The sequence below is a fragment of the Notamacropus eugenii genome, chromosome 2, assembly GCF_028372415.1.
Source record: "Notamacropus eugenii isolate mMacEug1 chromosome 2, mMacEug1.pri_v2, whole genome shotgun sequence".
NCBI classification, from domain to species: Eukaryota; Metazoa; Chordata; class Mammalia; order Diprotodontia; family Macropodidae; genus Notamacropus; species Notamacropus eugenii.
This window is the reverse complement of record NC_092873.1, coordinates 50,385,530-50,404,580: the sequence shown is the minus strand read 5'-3', so window position 1 is coordinate 50,404,580 and position 19,051 is coordinate 50,385,530. Positions and strand designations below refer to the sequence as shown.

At 43.5% G+C, this 19,051-nt stretch overlaps 1 protein-coding gene across 2 annotated transcripts in view; it reads right to left on the bottom strand.

The window, feature by feature from the left end:
• Positions 1–14,839, bottom strand: part of BAZ1B (bromodomain adjacent to zinc finger domain 1B) — a 63,288-nt gene extending 48,449 nt beyond the window's left edge. The window contains exons 1-2 of one of the 2 annotated variants that reach the window (XM_072640223.1): positions 14,250–14,839; positions 7,621–7,737 (exon numbers count right to left, since the gene is read on the bottom strand). In XM_072640223.1, coding sequence (XP_072496324.1) covers positions 7,621–7,737; positions 14,250–14,356 — 224 coding nt within the window. In that variant the 5' untranslated portion in view covers positions 14,357–14,839. The remainder of the gene's footprint in view (positions 1–7,620; positions 7,738–14,249) is intronic. The other variant, XM_072640222.1, reaches the window with a different exon arrangement.
• Positions 14,840–19,051: the final 4,212 nt, after the last annotated feature.

Genomic DNA, 19,051 nt, shown 5'->3' with positions numbered 1-19,051 from the left:
TTTATGGTTTCTTTAGTTTATGGAATACTTCATATGCAATAAAACCTATTCACAAAGGAAAAAAACAAGATACACGCTATGCAGAAAAATAGAAATCTAGGACAAGAAATGAGTTAGTGAGTAAAATTTAGAAGTTCTAGCATATAAAGGGTTATTTATACCCAAGCTCTCCAAAACAATTTAAGGGATTCTGATACCTTATAGTTTTATTCAAGCTCTTCCAGTTTGTGGGAGAGAAAGTTGTGCAGAAGATGAAGAGAAGGACTTGAACTGAAAGAGAAGAAATCTGAATGCCAGCAAGAGATCTTGGAGGGAGAAGCTCACAACCAAGAACCAAGAAGGGCAACTACCAAAAGAGAAGATCTTTGGTAAGACAAAGATGGAGGCTAAGGAGAGAGTAGGTAAAGAAGGCAGGGGTGACTTTCAAGGCACTACTTAACAGCGCTAAAGCCAGTGACAGCTGTGGAAGCTAAAGATTCCCTCAAAGCAGTTTGCAATACTAGTTACCAGGAATGGCCCGGAAAAAAACAAGGGAGTGAACAAGGACTGCTGCCAGAGACAAGCTCAGCCTAAATGGGAGTATCCTTTTAGGGCTGAATGGTATCTGACACACAGGTGCTTCTTAAGAAATGCTTAACACAGCTCTTTCTACTCCACATTATCAAGGAGAATGAAGTTTTTCTTAAAAAAAAAAAAACAAAAACAAAACCTTCATATTTCTGATGTGTTGATTAGTTCTGGTTGACTGTTTTCTCTTTGCCTTTTTAAATTCAAAGAGTAGTTCGTGCAGATGGTGTAAAAACAAGAGGTATCAACAACAACAAATGTTGAAATGTAAGGGGGCTTCAATGTAAAAGCAAAGGTCAAAAGAGGCAGAGGAGAATCCTGATCATGATGATAGAACAGAAAGGACCACTGTATCTTAGAGCTAAGGAACAAATGAGGTCCTTCTTTAAGAAGAAAAATTATGTAAACTCTTAGGGTCTATCATATCAGAGATGACCCAGAGAGGGTCAGAAAAATTGTGGAGAAGTAGCAACTGATAACTCAGTCATATTAAAATAGCTATTTATTGTTCTTGTAACAATGGAGAGGTCCCCAAATAATCAAAAGCAGAAGATTATCACCTACTCCTTAGGGATATCTAAACACAAAAGTTATTGCCAGGCAAAACTTAGTCAATACTTTAATCAATATAAAGGTTCTGAAATTTGGGACAAGAAAATTACCTTAGTTGTACAATTGGTGTTTTCATCACTACAGTAAATCAAAGACAAGGGTGTCAAAAGATAAAACATTTTGGAAGTGAACTATTAGTTTAAAAAAAAAGTATCTAAGAACAGGATTTGAATTTGGGGGTTGTAGAATAAAATACAAGAGTGACAGTTACCTGCCCAGGGAAGCAGTAAATATGACATGAGATGGAAAGATTTTGTCTGGCAAATCTAATCAAGGGGACTTTAAAACTAAAAAAGATTGTGAAAGAAGAAAAGTGTGTATATATTTCACCAAAGTAGGAAGCAAAATCGAAAAACACATCAGTTAAAAAAAGCTCCAGTTTCAATTGTCTACAGGCTTTTAGAGCATGATTAGCTAACAAGTAACAAAGCATAAGGTAGCAAATTTGATCTCATAGGTACAACTTAAGACATGGCAAGATGATGATAATTAAGAGAATTCCTTCCTTATTCAAAAGAAACAATAAATAACAGAGGAGAATACCATAATTAAGATATATTCAAATGATAGAGAAGTTCTTATTTGACGAGAACTTCTGGGAAAACTGAAGAGCAGAACATTAGAAATAGGTTTAATCAGACCACCATCTTACATGATATGCAGCAAAAAGCTTAAAATGCACACATGACCTGAAGAGAAAAGATCTCACCATAAATCGAATCAGGTACCTTTCAGGGGAAGGGAGGGATGGGGGTGAGGGAAGGAAGGAGCTCTTTCACTGAAACACAATCACCAAAAAATTAAAACAAATGATCTTGATCACACGAAATCAAAAAGCTTTTGCATTAAAAAAAAAAAACAATACAACTAGGATAAAAATGGAAGCAGTTGAGAATATCTTTGCAAATATTTCCACTAAGAGACATTGAACTAACAAAGGTAAGAGCAAGAAAAGACATTTCCCAATGAATAAGTGATCAAGGGACACATTTCTCAGAAGAAAAACTTCTATCAATAACTGCTTCAAACAACTTATGCCAATAAAAACAATGCCATGTTTGGAAAATGATCAATGAGGCCAAATGACAGGAGTGAGTATAGGAAGGACTCTAGAAAGAAGGATATACCAACACTCTTGGTGGGACCTTGAATTGGTCCAATCATTCTAGAAAGTGATTTGGAGTCACATTAAGTGATTTATTTCACTTATGGCTCTTCTGAATGTTATATTTTTAGGAAGGCTATTGATAACTGGACAATGTCCATGAAGGCAGAAGAGCAGAAAATAGCGATTCCATCATGATAAGCACCAGTTGAAATGTTCATACTAAGACTGCTAGTCTCAAACCAAAAGAACTATCAAAGAAAAGTCCAACATACATCAAAAATTTTAAAGCAGCAATTTTAGCAATGGCAAAGAATTAGAAACAAAGTAGATGGCCACCAACTTGAGAAATGGAACAACAAACTGTGGCATGTGAATGTAATGGAAAATTACTGTTATAAGAAATGATTCATGTGATTAAGAGAGAAGTATGGAAAGCTCTATATGACTACAATAATGTAAACGGGAAGAATCACACAGCGAAAAACCAAAGGTAAATATATAAACATCAAACAGGACTCAAATGAAGAGATGAGAAGATAGCTTCAACTCTTCTCTTCTTGGAGATGGGAGGGTCCACAGATGTCACACACGCCACCATGTTTTTGGATTCTCTACATGAACAGTTGTGCCAATTTTTCTCCCTCTTAAAAAATACTATTTCTTATATGAGATGGCTATCAGGGAGGGAGAAGAAAATTAGGGATAATTAAGATGAATAGAATATAGCAATAAAAACTTAGTTTAAAAAAAGGTCTTAAGAGTTTTAATGAACTTTAAGCTCAATATATTAAGTTTAACAAGGTAGCAAATAAAGTTAATACCATCTTTTGGACTACATTAAAAGAGGCACAACACCAGTAACAGTTCCATTGTCCTGGTCAGAATACATTTCACTTACGGTTCTCCTGAATGTTATATTTTTAGGAAGGCTATTGATAACTGGACAATGTCCATGAAGGCAGAAGAGCGGAAAATAGCGATTCCATCATGATGAGCAGCAGTTGAAAGGACTAGTGCTGTCTCTCTATGATGAAGTCTAGACTAGGCTCATGGGAAACCAGGATAACTAACCTTGAAATCTGTAAGGCTATCATGTGGAAGGACTCATTCTCTATGGCCCCAGGGAGCAGAAGCAGTAATGAGCAAGAAGAACCTAAGAGCAAACTGTGCTCTTGATCCTGGCTCCAGCACTTAAAGCCTCACTATCTACTGGACAACTGGCCAAACACTTTCTTCCTGTCTTCTGGACCACAGTTTCCTCCCCTGTAAAATGAGGGGCTGGACTACACACATTCCCTCCAGGACCCTCCAGTTCCAAATAAAAGATCCTATCCAAGAGTGGAAAATTCCCAGGTTCCCACTGCCCCCCCCCCCCCCCCCCCAGCCCTCCTTCCAACCTTCAAAATTGGGGATGTGGGAGAAGGGATTTGTATTCCAGCTGCCTGGGATAGTGGGTCTCTGAGATGCATTTGATTGATATTCTGCGATACAGATATAAACTTCAAGAAACTGAGGCCACTGAATAAAATCTCTAATACAAGGAAAGCAGAGGAAAAATTATAAAACATATACAATGTTAGAATGAAGTCATTTTACTCCTAAAACTGTAATATTTGGCATATTTAGAAATATTAAAGCTCAGAAAAACATGGAAAAGCTGTTTGGGAGAAAAACCCAAATCACTCAAAGCTGGTTTTTGTTCCTTAATTACATATTTTAAATATTATATATTTTACATATATTCCACAGAAATATCTTTCTTGTGGCATCTTTCAACGTGGCTCAGTTTTTACTCCTTAAATTAGATATCTATGTTTACAAAAATATTAACTAATCTCATTCCAGCCATTAAGATAGTAATAATCACACGTAAGAAAACTGTCAATACCTCTTGCAACAGTCAATAAGGCAGCCCAATAATTTGGAAACTGTCTTCAGCTGTGTTTTGGCACAGAAACCAGAGGAAATCCAAAGCATCTAGCTGTGCTGGTGGCTCTGTTTCTCCAGGTAACAGGAGGAAGATGACCACATTTAGAGGCAGAAGCACTGGTCTGAATCCCCTATCTACCACTTAGTACCACAGACCTACATAACCTTAGCCAAGTCATAAGCTCCTCTGATGAAAGGAAGTGAAATAAGTTATCTATAAATAAGTAATCTATTAAGTTCCTTCCAACTCTCTACTCGAATCATCTATAATCCAAAAGAAATATTTAGTTGCTGAAAGGTCCCCTTCTAACCCACTCTAATATGAGGGCATACTTTGAAATTTTAACCAGACATTTTGAGAGCACACTTCTATCATAAAGAAGTAATAATGTTCACTGTCATTCAAATGATAATCTGAACCCAGACAAACTAAATATAAAAATCAAAAAACATATATCGAAAAGTTAAACAAAACATCACCTCATGGTAAAGCTGGAACTATTGACCAAAAAAATGTACAACCTTATCATTCATTACAAATGCCAGTCAACTGAGTAGTAGGTCAATGCAACTCCCCTTAGGTCCAAGGAAAGCCTGAAAACAAATGGTGCTCTTTACTTCCACACTGGACAAGAATATGTATAAGCATAATATTTTGAGGAAAGTAATATAATTTCCATAAAGAAAAAAAAAAATCACACCTTACTGTCCTAACTCAATAGTTTTTCCATTTGAACATGGGAAAAAAACAATTTCTATATTAGATGTTCCTCCTTCCACCCCTCAAAAAAAAGTTTTTGTCCAGCAAAGACCATAAAAACTAAGTCAAAAGATTGAGAGAAATATTCTTTCAGGGACAGTACCACCATATACAAATATAATATAATCAGAGCTGTAATTTCATTTGATCCAACAATCTCTTTTATCTCCCACTTCAAAGATGATGAGACTCTGCTCAGATCAGGGACTAATCCATTGCAATGAAGGCAAGTCTAGAACCCAGTTACACTCAACTTTTACTGTCAGGAAACATTCTAGAAACCCTAGACCACTGAACTAAGCCGGGAAAAAGGGACTTCATTTTAGCTTGCAGACTATCTACCCACTGACCAAAAAAGAGGAGTAAATAAAAGACTGCAGTTGGAACAATTTCCCTTCCAACACCTCGCCCCCAGAGGGTATTGTTTGAGATGCCTTCGCTCTGAGGATGTAATTTCCCTTTAATTATCTTCCTCCTGCTTCTATCTTCAGGTTCCAAATATCTTCTTTGAAAAGGCAATTGTAGAATTTTCAAGTTGGAAAGTGCCTGATGGGCTATTTCACCTAATTCATTTTAAGAGGGAAATCAAAAATCTGCACATTCTTCTCTTGGCACTCTGTGATTTTCTTGCAGTCAGTGTGGCACAGTAAGTACAGAGGCTGAGGTTCAAGCCTGGGATGTACCCAGGCTGTGTGGTCACAGGCAAAACACAGTGGCACTCAGTACCTGCTCCAGGCAGCCAAGATGAAACTGTAAGACTGTCCTCCAAGACAAAGGAAAATATTGCATGCTATTTTATATGATAAATGCTAAGAAGCACAGAGAAATTTATATGAACTAGTATAAAGTGAAACAAGCAGGGCATGAAAACATAGTAAGCCATGTCTACAAGAGAAATGGACACAACACCACAATAATCCAAAACTGAATACTGTTCAAGTGTAATGACCAAGGTCTGTCCCAAAGACTACTGAACAAGGCCCTGATCCCTCCCTTCTTTGCAGAGTTGGGGGAAATATGAGTGTGGAAACAATGGCAGCCAGGATGCTGCTGTGGGACATTATCAATTTGTTGATCAGTTCTACTGAACTTTCTCCCCCTTCTTCTGTCATAAGGGGATGGCTCTGAGAAGAGAATGAGGAGGAATGTCAGGAAACGTAGATGATGTAAGAATAATTGATAAAAAATGACAGAACAGCTACATGATGACCCCAGTCCTGCTTCAGTTTCTGTCCTAATGATTATGTTCCCTATCACCTTACTTTATGATAAATATCAACAAAATGACCTCTTTGAAGAAGTTATTTGTCCTGAAGCAGGTTCCTGAACAATGGAATAAATGCCAACTATTCATCAAGGGCCCCTGCTTCAAACCCTCCTAGCTAGATGTGTCAAGGCCTCCCTAAGTTGTTCCCTCACTTTTACTAACTACACCTCACAAAAAGGTGTGGAGGTAAAAAGTATTTTGTAAACTATCATAAAGTCCTATATAATGCCAAATTACCACCCCTACCCTACAGATAAGGAAACAGAAGGCCACAGAAGACACTGTACTACCTTACATGTAGCTCACACTCCTGAAAGTGAAATTTTTAAAGAAAATTAAGTTCAGGCACTCTCCCAAGTTCTAACTTTCTGACTTATGAACACCCCTGCACCGATAAATGACTGACCTGTGCTATATCAAGACAGAACAGGGCTATTTACACACATAGCCTGAAAAGCGAGGAGTGAATATTCCTACTTTCCCATTTCGTCACGTATTTCCTATAGAAACAAATGTTACAAATAATGGTTAAGTTCCTAAGCTAATCCCTAAAATATTAACACACAACATAGCCAAAATGTAAACAATGTAACACTGTTTCCACGAGGCAACATTCTGAAGAACAAAACAGCTAACCAACAGTGACACTGTCCTAATGACCCATTTGAGGTGGCATATTTCTCTGAAAAAACAACACCAAGGAGACCCCAATGTTTTAATACAAGCCAAGTTTGGAGAAAAAGCATGGCCTATATGCAGACCAAAAGTCAACCTGCCCAAGGTTACGCACATGGCTCAAATTCAGGTCTCTGGTCAATTCTTGCAGCTGTCCCACAATACCAAGATATAAAGCACTATTAAAACTTAAGGATACCAAGACACAAGATTCCTTCTTAACTCCCAACCAAGAGTTCTTAACATAGGGTGAATGGATACCCCACCCTCCCCAGACTCCACAGATGTATTACAGGGTAATCTGTGAACTTCGGGGGAAAAATGGACATCTTTATTTTCACTCTTCTCTAAAAGAAGTGTATGGCATACATTTCCTTTGATTGTGAAGATAGACAACAGACCTTCAGGACTTATTCTAAGTCCACAGGCTTCACCGGACAGTTAAAGATTCAGAAAAGGTGAAGAAGCCCTGCTCTTTAATGTACTTAGACATATTTAAGTACCACCCCTCCCCCAAGCAGGGCCCCCTTGGACTTATCCACCCAGTAGCTGCAGATTTAGCTCACCTCACACCTGGAAGAGCCAGCAGTAGCAGCAGCCCAAGCCCCACCAGGGTCCACAATCACCCCAATTTTCACATGTCAAAACCATTTGTGAGATTAGTGCTAAACCCCACCCCTACACCCTCCAAGTGCTACTTACAGCTCGGCTACTTCCTGCTCCTCCTCCCAGGCCTCCTTGTGTGTCAGCTGGCTGCTCCCGGTGCTCTTACACGTCCAGATCCGTTCACTGTATCTTTCCAGGCGGGCCTCATATTCTCTGTGGTGGCCAGGGTTCAGGAAAATGACATTCAAATGATAGAAAGGAAAAGATACCCCAACCCAATGATACTTGCCATAACTACAAGACTCATAGAGTCTAGGGCATCCACTCAAATGCATCAAAATAAAGGGGCATGAGGGCCTCAAATGAGTAAAGGCACAAAGTCCCTATTAGATGACACAGGCCTTAATCCATAAGCAAAGAAAGTATAAGCTTCTGAGGGTGGGCATTTTTTTAATCTTACTAAACCAATCATGGAAGAACAGACAGCATCAGGTTGGTATGTCTCAGGGAGACCTTGTTTCAAATCCTAACCTTGGCACTTACTTACTGGGTGCTCCTAGCAAAGAGCTTCATTTTAATGCCCTAAGCAGCTCCAAGTTGCAGAGCAAATGTCTATCTGGATTGGTAGGAGCTGCCTCATGCAGACAGTTCTGGTCTAGAAAAATCTATCTCTTGCGAGGTGGAAGTCACTCAAGACCCAAAATGAAAGATACAGACTGTCTCTAGCACTTACCCTACCAGGAGATGCCTTCCCTGGAGCAGATCTAGAGCCACCCATTAGAGCTCTAAGGCCAGCAGCATGTGGAAGATGCTTGCCAGCCTGACCAGTGTGTGGCTGCAGGCCAAACCTGCGCCTCAAGGGAGAAAACGAGGGGGAAGGAATCGAACGGAGACAAGAGGATGGCCCGAGCAACTCTCATTTAAGGAGAGGAGTCAGCCAGGAGGCAAGCAGAAGGGTCTTAGGAGAAATCAGGCTGTGGTTCTAATGCTAATAGAGTAATGAGGTTTCAAACCTATGTCAAGGAGCAGTACAGTGGAGAAGAGGCTGGATCTGAAGGGGGAGGGGGAAAAGGAAGGAGAGTCTGAATCCCAGCACCATTTATTACCTCATGTCTTTGGGTGCTTCTGTGTAAGATGAGAGAGGCCTCCGAGAACCCTCCTGTTCTGTATCTGTAATCAATCCTAACTCGGCTGACTTTGGGGCAATCATTTCATCTCCTTGGGCCTCAATTCCTCAACAGTAAACTGAGGGAATTAGGACCTCTCTGATGTCTCATCTCTACTCTGAACTGACTAAAAGAGGAAAAAGGGATTATTTGAAATGTGAGATAAATTTAAATGGGAAACCTGCAGTCGGATGAGAGTTAATGTGATCCAGTGACTTCACTGGCAGCCTTCTGCCTGGGAAGGATGCACACAATCTTTCTTGAAACTAAGTTTTAAAAGCGAGTGGCTGTCTTCATAGAGCAGTTAAATAGTCTTCAGAAAGCCAATTCATAATAATGTCCACTCCTCATCCTTTTTTTACTGTCTTCAATGAAATAACATTCACAAGACCACATTAGCAGCCACTATTTACAAGCTCCAGGAGAAAAAACGGATCAGTTTGATGGTTCCACACCACCTTTAATTCTTTAACTCTGAAAACCTCTCTGTGCTACTATTGGAATGTAAATATTCCTTTAGTCGTCAGCTCATTTGATTATCCAGGGTTATAATCAGGAGAAACCAGGAACAATATGGACAAAACAAACCTATCAAGAGAATCCTAAACTATGATGACTCAACAGTTTCCACTTATTCCCTGATCTTTCTGAATAATTAGTTACATTTTTATTTTCCTACCACCCTGTAATGTTGGGACAGAAAAATAGTAAATCACCTAAAAGGTAATTAGAAAAAAAAAAAAGAAAGAGACAGAAGCACTATGAGCCACAAGTCTCACTTCCATACTGGAGGAGACCCAGGCTGGACTGAGGCTCCAACAACTACTTAGCTATTCGATCACAGACAAGTCAATTCAGCCTCAGCTCCTTCAAAATAATAATGCTCCTACTACCTACTTCATGGGGTTATGAGGAGAAAAGACTTAAAGTGCTTTTGTGCAAATATAATGTTATTATTCATTATTATTAATCAATAAACAGGTATACAAGGTGTGGGGAGAATATATGTATGGAGTTCTGGAAAGAATTTCTAAAACTGTCATGGGAAATTGCAGGGCAGAGGGCTGTATTTACCTGTGAGACACTACTATATCAGGTTTGTTTTTAAACTACTTTTCTTGGTTACAAGGAAGGGTTCATTTTTTGTGAGTATAGGAAGTATTTCTAGAAATAACCCCCATGAAAACAAAAAGGCATCAAACTAAGACTTAGGAGAAAAAAAAAGCCTTTGTAGAGTTTACCATCTACCGCTATTCAAAAAAAGCCCCACTGAATTGCCCTAAGATATCAAAGGAAATACTACCTTACTAATAGGAAATAAAAGGTTATCCAATAACAAATCAAAATCCTTATAGCATCTTCTAGAGGCAGACTTAAATGCCATTCCTGACACTTAAAGAAGCTGGAAGAAATTGTATGTCAGAGGGTGAAGGGCCAGACTTAGAAGTGGCAGTCAAAAAAAAAGGAGCAAGAAAATATCTTTTAACAAATACTACATACAGTGAAATCTCCAAATGACATCAGGTTTCTCCAGGTAGTGAAAGTGCCAAGAAAACAAGGAAGATCCTGCCTTCTGGCAGAACAATGGTGGTTGAGTTTTATCTAGGGAAGCTATCTGGTAATCCATTACCAAAGAATAATCCCTACTATGAGAATCACCATGGCATGATGGATGTCTACAGAACAGGTCTCAGAGTAAGAAAGAGCTGGGTTCCAGTTCTATCTCTGACTCATAAGTGACCTAATGACTCAGTGCCCCAAGCACTCCAAATCTATAGGGGCCATAATTTAGGAAACATTTACTAATCTGTGCTGGTAGAAGTTTCTTCACTGAGAATTCCTTACACCAACGAAATTACAGGTCAGAACCAAAATGTAAAAATCCAACTTTTATTTTTTTAGGATCGTTAAAGAAATCTAAAAATCCTTTCAATCCATTCCCTGGAAAAGGCTGAGGGGAAAATAATGAACATTAGAAACAGAATAAGAACAAGAGGGGGATAAGGGTGGGCAATTCTAATTATAAACTCAATTTCAACAACAAAACTGGAGGAGGGAGGAGTGGTAAACACAAAAAATTAGCTTTCTCAAGTCCAGAACATTAAAAGTCTCTGAGGGAATGGGACTGAAATCTAAAAAATCACAAGGACTATTATGGGCTGACTGCGTACAGACTGGTTCAGATACTGAAGCAATGGAATGAGGAGATCCTTTCTGAAGTACATTTTGTCAAAGTTTTCCTCTTAACACAAGACAACCATTATTTCAAAAGGCTAAAAATGTAACGATTTTTAAAATTTACATATTCACAAGTGACTCCCTTAGTAAAGAATTTTTTTGGTTTAAAAAAGGATCTTTCGATCTTCTGAAGATTGTCAGAAAACAATCACGTCTTCCCATGAAACATCCCTAAATAACCAGAATGGAACTAACCCTAGCCCAATAACTGCTATACAGAACTGCACGTTACGAGACAGAAGGACCTGGTATGCTATGGCCCATGGGGTCACAAAGAGACAAAATAATGAGCATCTTCATTGAGTGCCTGGTAAAGAAAAAAAAGAAAGAAAAAGAAACAATTGGTGCTCTTAGGGAGCTTGCTCTTTCTGTTGGAAGTGGTGCTCCTGAGTCTAAAAGAAAGCCAGGAAATCAAGAATGAGATGAGTGAGGAGTAGCCAGAGCAAAGACCTAAAGAAAGGAGATGGCATTGAGCACAAAGGCATATAGTAATTAGGCCAGTGTGGCTGAAAGGTAGTAACTAGTAACAAACCTGGAAAGAGAGCCCAGGAGGACTATGGAAGCCAGCTGATTCAAGCACTATTTGGTACTTTGGTCTCTGTCAAATCAGTGTCAAATAAAAAATAATCAAAACAATTATTATTCCAAAAGTTTGGAACTGAGCAACCCACCCTCTGCTACATTCTGTCTCAATACAGAGAGGTTACTTCTGACTTCTGAGTTTAGGTATCACTTTCAACAATGTTATGGGAATTGGAAAGAAAATGAAAATGAAAGAAAAAATGTCCATTTGGGGGAAACTGAAATAGCTACTTCCAAGACCTATTTTAGGTTTTCCAAAATAAATGTACCTTTCCCAAAAGCACTCATAGCACCACAATTTGAAGTTCCCATATTTCAGTGATTCTTCCACTGGTAGTAACAGACAAAATTTCATAGCAATGCCCCAAGCCTTTGATAAAAACAAATGAGAGACACATTTAAATACAGGAAGATTTTCAAGTGCTTGTATGCAGAGAATGGCCAAGACCGGTCTTCCTGCCATCCAGCCCTAGGGGCCTTTGTTCTCCTTAGCCTTGTAATGTGACTCTGGGCTTCTTTCAGAATAGTTGATGGGAAAGAGGGGAGTGGGTAAAGGAAAGAGAAAAAGTACAGTCCCTTATCCTCAGTCAGAAAAGCTGAAACTGACATTTCCTACAGCACCAGAAAAGGCAGGAAAAACAAAGAGTGCTACATTATTAACGGCGAGAAAAACAAAAGAATTTCCAATTTGGTCTTTTACTCTTCTGTGTTCTCACTAACTCAGGGCATTCAGGGTTAGAATCGGAGCACATTTAGGGTTACATAAAAACTAACTCTGCTCTCACATAATCTTATACTTAAAATAAATTAAAATATTAAAGTCAGGAGGCATAACAGCTCAGCATTCCATCTGTCCAGTGCAATTCTGTCTTGTAACTGCAACTTAACTCCATCTACAGCTGCCCAGCTTTCATCAAGACAAACCCTGGGTCACATTCTTGCCTAGTACAACAACTACATATTAACATTCAAACAGCACTTGCTACTTGTGCTTCCTATAAGTGCTTTATACTCGAATGCTTACTTAGCACAGAAAAAAACCAGCTAAAACTATGCAAAAAAAAAAATTAAACAAAAATCCAAAAAATTCACCTGGCAGGTTTTTTTTTAACTACAGCCTTTCCTGAAAAACTAAACTTACAGACAATGTTCAATGTATTATTAAATCCCAATTCATCATAATCAACTTCAGGGCTGATTCTGCCCATTCTTCCCAATCCCAAACTTAGGCAACTAATTTGAGTTATGTTTCATATACATTACCATTACTGGCATATAAAATCAGTTATATAACAAAAGAGCATTTTTCACAACTATCTTTTGAGTTTTAATGGAGATGAAAGCTCTTTCAGCAATATACCAAGAGCTTTAAAAAAAATATTTTGTAACGTTTCTTATGAGGTATATATCAAAAGGCAAAGAAATTAAAAAATAAAACTGAAGTAGCAAATCATATCAAAATCAGAATTTTAAATACTGAACTGAATGTGGAAGTGGAAATAGATGTGCAATAACTGTTAGCCAACCAAGGGACTTATTCACTTCCGGGACACAACTAAGGGCCTTAGAGATACAGCTATGCCAACCAGTCATACTGTACAACTGTTTAAAACCCTTGAAGAGCTTCCATTTGTAGCAATTCACAAGAGAGCAATTTTTCATCTATAAAATAAAAGCCAATGAAAAACCATGTCATGTCAAAAGGCTTCTTAAAAATAACAGCATGAGACATAATGTTAAGCAAGAAGATAATTTAACCTCTAGCACATTTTCTATTAAATACTTCTTTTGGAGATTATATAGCTTGTTTTATTCTCAACTGTTTCACCATCAATATCAAAATAAGAAGAGTCCTTAGGGCCAAGGCCATTTCATGCGTCTGTATCCCCTTCGAACGCAGCAGGCGCTTAAGATTTGAAGCTTCACAACCATTTCCCTGATTACTCAATGGTAAAGGGTCCTGGCTGGGTGAGGTGAGGATGGCAAGGGTTGACGTGGCCCAGCGCCCAAAGTTAAAAAGAACCAGGTTACCTTCGGCTGCCCCGGCCTCCCGATGCATCGGAAGCCTTTCCCACCTAACAGCCCGCTTGCTAGATGCGAGGGTGGGGCGGTCTCGGTCTCGAGAGAAAAGCAACAATCTCGGACCCTTCTAAAGGCCCCGTCCGTCCACTTCCCCCAGTGCTCGGAGGCCCGGGGCATTTAAAAGGCTAACAGGTGGGGGGGGGGGGAGGGCTGGGGGGTCCGTTGGGTTCCACTGAACAGACACAGGGAAGATAAAAGACGCACGACTTCGGATGACAGCCCGGGACCGAGAAAGTTAGGCAGCGTCTCAGCCCTGACACTCCCTCCACGTTTGGGCCCGTTTAGTCCCCAGACCGCCCCCCAGTCACTTCGCCCCAACCTTGCCCTCCAGCCCCGGCTCCCTTTGTTCGGAGGCCACCCTCGCCCCGGACACCGGGGCCGCTTCCTGCGGGGCGCTCGCCCGGGGACCCCCGCCTTTTGTTCGGGGACTGCCGAGGCGGAAGTGTCAGCCACCAAGGCGCCCCGGCCCGAGGCCTCCACGGGGCCGGACAACAATGGCCAGAGGCGGGCAGGAGCAGCGCGAGGAAGCGGCCGCGGGGCCGCCGCGTGGTCCGCCCGCCCCCTCCCCGGGCCCTCGGCGAGGCCGCGCCCCCGCCAGACCTGCCCCGGGCTCCCGCCAGCCTGACAGCCGCCCTCGGGCCCGGCCCCAAAGGATACTCCCGGGTCCGGAAGGCCTCCTGCGTGTGTGGGATGACGAAGAGCGGCTCCTCTCCGGGCAGTGGCTTCACCAGCGGGAACGGCTTGCGGCCCAGCAGCGGCGCCATCGCGGCGGCGGGAGCCGGGCCGGGCCCGAGCCGGAGCGGGACCGAGGCCGGCCCGGAGGGGCGGGGGGCAGAGCGAGGAGCGCAGCGCGGGGGAGGGGGCGGCTGCTCCGCGGGCCCCAGCCGGCACGCGCCGCTGGGCCTAACTCTGGGCCCGGCGCAGGCTGCTCTCGCGCGCTCTACTGCGCGCGCTCGCTCCTTCTCCCTCCCTCCCTCCCTCCCGCGTGGGGGGAGGCGGGAGCCCCAACTCTCCTCGCTCTGGCCCCGGCGGCGCGGAGGCCGCGACGGGAAGGACCCTCGGGAGGGGGGCCAGGGGCTCTCCCCCACGCCGCCGCCACCAGCGCCGCCGCCGCGCTGCCTTTGGGTCTGCCGGCCTCCCGCGGAGCACGGCCCAAATCCCCGGAATCCAGCGTTCGCCGCGACTCTTCGGCAGCCCCGGAGGAAATTATTGAAAAATGGCGGGAGATTGCCCTCCTCCCCCCGCCCGTCCGACGCTCACACTAACTTGCTCCCCCGTGGCGCCTCTGGCGGCGGCCGCAATAGGCGGAGAGCCAGCCGGCGCTGGCTCGTGATTGGCTCGTGCAGGCCGTCGCTCAGCCCCCGATGGCCCCGCCCACCCTCGGTTCCTGCCGGGTAGTTGGGCTGCGGCGCAATAGAGGGCAGTGTGAAGAGGTGAAAGGTCAAGTTATGTAAGCGCCAGCCGCCGGCTCTCGGTTTTCGGGGGGACGGAAGGGACCAGTTTGGGTGGGAGGCAGTGGGTGACCAGCGGGGCCGGGGGCTAAGTGAGGAGAAGAGACGCAGCGGAGGGGTCAACTCGGAGAATCCCCTCCTTACGGTCACTGCGCCATCTGTCACCGACGGCGACACCGACATCCGGGCACTGCGGTCCGTGCGCCGGAGGGGAGGGGGCGGGGCGCGCGCGTCCGGGGGCTTTGTCTTTTCTCCAGGGCCCCGCCCCCATCTTAAAGGGGCCGCGGGCAGCTCGGGGCCACACCCCGGGAGGGTGCCTAAGGCGCCCTAAGAGACCTGCACCCTCGGGCTCAAAGGGTCGCCTGCAGTCAGTTGCTCACTGGGGGACACTTGGCAGGGCAGGCGTTAAAGGGAACAAAACCTGTTCTCGGCATCCTCCGAACCGGGGGGCGCCCCCCTTTGTTACAGGAGAGCCCCCAAAGAGCCCCCCTTAGCCGCACTCTGGGCTGCTTGGCCCTCGGCATTCCGGCCCCCTCAAAACGACCTGCAGACACAGCCTGGAGGCCGGAGGTTCCCTAGAAGGGTCAGTGCGTCAGAGAAAGACCGGACAGCGCTGTGGGCGACTGGAAGATGCAGCCCCCCAAAAAGGAAAGTGGTCCCGGTCTCATATCGGGCCCCCGTCTCTCTGAAATCGGGGTCCCACTCGGACCCCGAGCTTGTAGGAACCAGGAGCGGCCCCGGGGTTCTGGGGGATGGGCAGGGTCAGTCCCTCCCCCTCCCTTCTCCCGAGGTCTAGACTCCCGAGGTCTAGACTCCCGAGCTCAGTAACTGCTGCTAACAACTTATCCCCTGGACCTCGCCAAGTTTTGTTTGGTAACTCTCGAAGTTAGCTGAGTGTGTTTTGTTCGGTTCCTGTAATGTTTCCAAGGACTTGAGTTCGAGTCCCAGCCCCCCGGGCTGCTCTAGCTCTTCTCTGCTTTCAGCTCTGAGTTCAAGATGTGTAAAGGAGGGAAGCTCTGCCCCAGTCTTGGACAAATTCCTCCTCTCCCCAATATCTATAAGGGGTTCGTCCTGAGTTCAGATTTCACCTCAGACACTTGACACTCACTAGCTGTGTGACCTTGGGCAAGTCACTTAACCCCAATTGCCTCATCCTGGGTCATCTTCAGTCATCCTGATGAATACCTGGTCACTGGATTCAGATGGCTCTGGAGGAGAAGTGAGGCTGGTGACCTGCACAGCCCTCCCTCACTCAAAGCAAAGTCAAGTGCGAGTCATGTCATCATTTCTCTGATGTCATGGTCTTCTTTGGCAATGAAGGATGAACACACACAAGAGCTTCGTGGGAAGGGAATAACTATTCATAGCTACTACAGTGCTAAGCACTCTCCAAAGCACCTTTTTTAAAAACAATATTTGATTCTCACAATCCTGTGACCTGGATGCTATTACTGCCCATTTTGCAAATGAGGAAACTGAGGTAAAGTGATGAAGTAACTTGCCTAGGGGTCACATATCTCAGTAAGTGACTTAAGGCAGATTTGAACTCAAATCAAATGTTCCGAACTGCAGGCCCAGCTCTCCATTCCTTGGGCTACTAGCTGACACACCAAATAAAATGTCGATTGTTTTTTAAGGTCCCCCACTCTGTCTTCGAGGCTTAAGTACTCTGTATCTGAGGGAGGGGAAAAATGGTAAGGAAGAAGAAATGACCAGAGGTGGACCAACTTTACAGAAAACTCAAGACTTCTAGAACAGCCTGTCCTGTGCCATTCCTGACCCATTTGCTTGGTGAGCCTCCTTGCATACTCCCAGCATTGAGGGCGGGTCATTCCTTCCTGACTCCTGACAAAATGAGGCTTGTATGGACCTTGATAAAATGTGATCTCCTGGGGCGGGGTTGGGCCACCGCGCAGGCCCATTTCGGTTTTGTCTGTATCTCTAGTGCGTGGCACAGTCTCTGGTATAGAGTAGATATTCTTACTAAGTGCTTGATTTTAGGTAAGGAACTGGGTCAAGAAGAGCTAATGTTTGTAGGCAGCCAGAACCACTAGCAATAAGAATCTGCAGGGGAACAATGTCCAAATACTGTGTCTCCACCCTCACACCTCCAGCCAGTGGCCCCTGGGCCCTTGTTGATTCGAGCACTCCCTCAGCTGCCCATCCCACCCCCCCACCCCCCCCCCACCCCCGAACTGGAATCTTAGTTTAGGTCTCGTTTCCTTACTCCAAATCTAAATCTGTCTCTTTGATTGGACTGCCCCCCATCCAACTTTTCAGAGCCAAGCTTAAGAAACCCAATTCCCTTCCCCAGGACAGCCTTTTAAATTCTAAGGTCGCTAGAAAGTAATCTCTGTAAGAACCCAGAGAGTTTGAATTCTAAATCTTCTTTTTTCCTCACTAAACTCCGTTGAGCCTTCGTTCAGTTGGCAGATCTTTTGCTATCCTTATTTGTGGCGCTTCAAAAGCAAAACAAAACCCAAACCATCAGTCCAAGGGACAAAAGAAAAGAGAATAGGAGCTGGACTGATCACTTATTTGAGCTTTTTAGAAGAGCTTTATAGTGCTAAATACTCCAAACAACAGCTGACATTTATACTGGTTTTGAAGGTTCACCCGTCAGTCATCAAGTCATTTCTTAAGAGTTAACACTGTATCTGGCACTGATCTAAACTGAGGGTATCAAAAAAAAAGGCCAAAGCTGGGATTCCTGGCCCCCTGGGGCAGACATTTTCTAATGGGTGAGAGAGAAAACCTGCAAATAACTTTGAACCTACAAGACATAAATGGATAAATGGAAAGTAATTTCTAAGGGAAGGTATCTGGGGGTACAAGGAAAAGCTACCTGAAGAAGGTGGCAGTTGAGCTGAGTCTTGAAGGAAGCCAGGAGGCAAAGGTGAAACAGGAAGCCAGGGAGACAGCCAGTGCAAAGGGTCAAAACCTGGAAACAAAGTTACATGAAGGAACAGCCATTGGGTTGTGGATTGTGTGGAGAGAAGTTGAGTGTAACCAGACTGGAAAGGGCTCTTGTGCTGGTGGGCTTGAAAACCCCAACAGAGCATATTTGATGCTGGTGGTAGTAGAGAGCCATGGAAGACTGAGCTGGAAGGACATCAGGTATTGGACCTGAGTTTAGGAAAATCACCAGACTGAAATATGAATTGAAGTGGGAAGAGACTTGAGGCAAGGTTTGGGGTTTTCCAAATTACTTTTGTATATTTTGTTTATTTGATGAAAGACGATCTAAAAGCGAACTTTGTTGATCATTAATGGACTGTATCTACAAGGTCGTAGATTTAGCGTTGGAAGGGATCTCAGAGACCACCTAATCTAATATCCTTGTTTTTAATTGATGAGAAAAGGGAAGGCTTGTCCTAGGTCATGAAAGCAGTCAGTTGCAGAGCCTTTGACAGTGTGGTCCAGGGCTCCCACCAAGGTGGCAACCAGAGCTAACAGCCAGGCTCTTCTGGTGTCTGGTCCCACTTTGCCGTTTCTGTTTCATGTTTCCTTCAGAGTGGGCAGGGAACTGCCTTAAAACTGATTCCTGGACCAAGATGAGTCTGTACTTTTGGGGGAACACTGAAGTCGAGCCACGTTATTTTGTCTCCATGAGTTGCTGACTTCTCAGACTTAGGGTGTTCATGACAGGACAAGGCACCATTTTGCAGGCTGTCATAGTGTTCATTGTGTTTTTGAGACGCAATAAAGTTTCTTGATTTTTCAAAAAGAATTTTGTCCTTAATTTGATGGGTGCTCCTTTCCTCTCCTTGGGGCCTCTCCTGAATAACAAAGCCGATTAATATGACCAGTCAGTCAACTAGTGTTTATTAAGCTGCAGAGGCAGCTAAGTGCCTTGGTCATGGAGTCAGGAAGACCTAAGTTCAAATTTCACCTCTGACACTAACCTTTCCAACCAGGGCAAGTGACCTTGGTTTTCCCTTCTCTTAAAGGTAGATAATACCTCTCCCAGTAGTGGAGAGGATAATTACTATATAAATGTTTATTCCT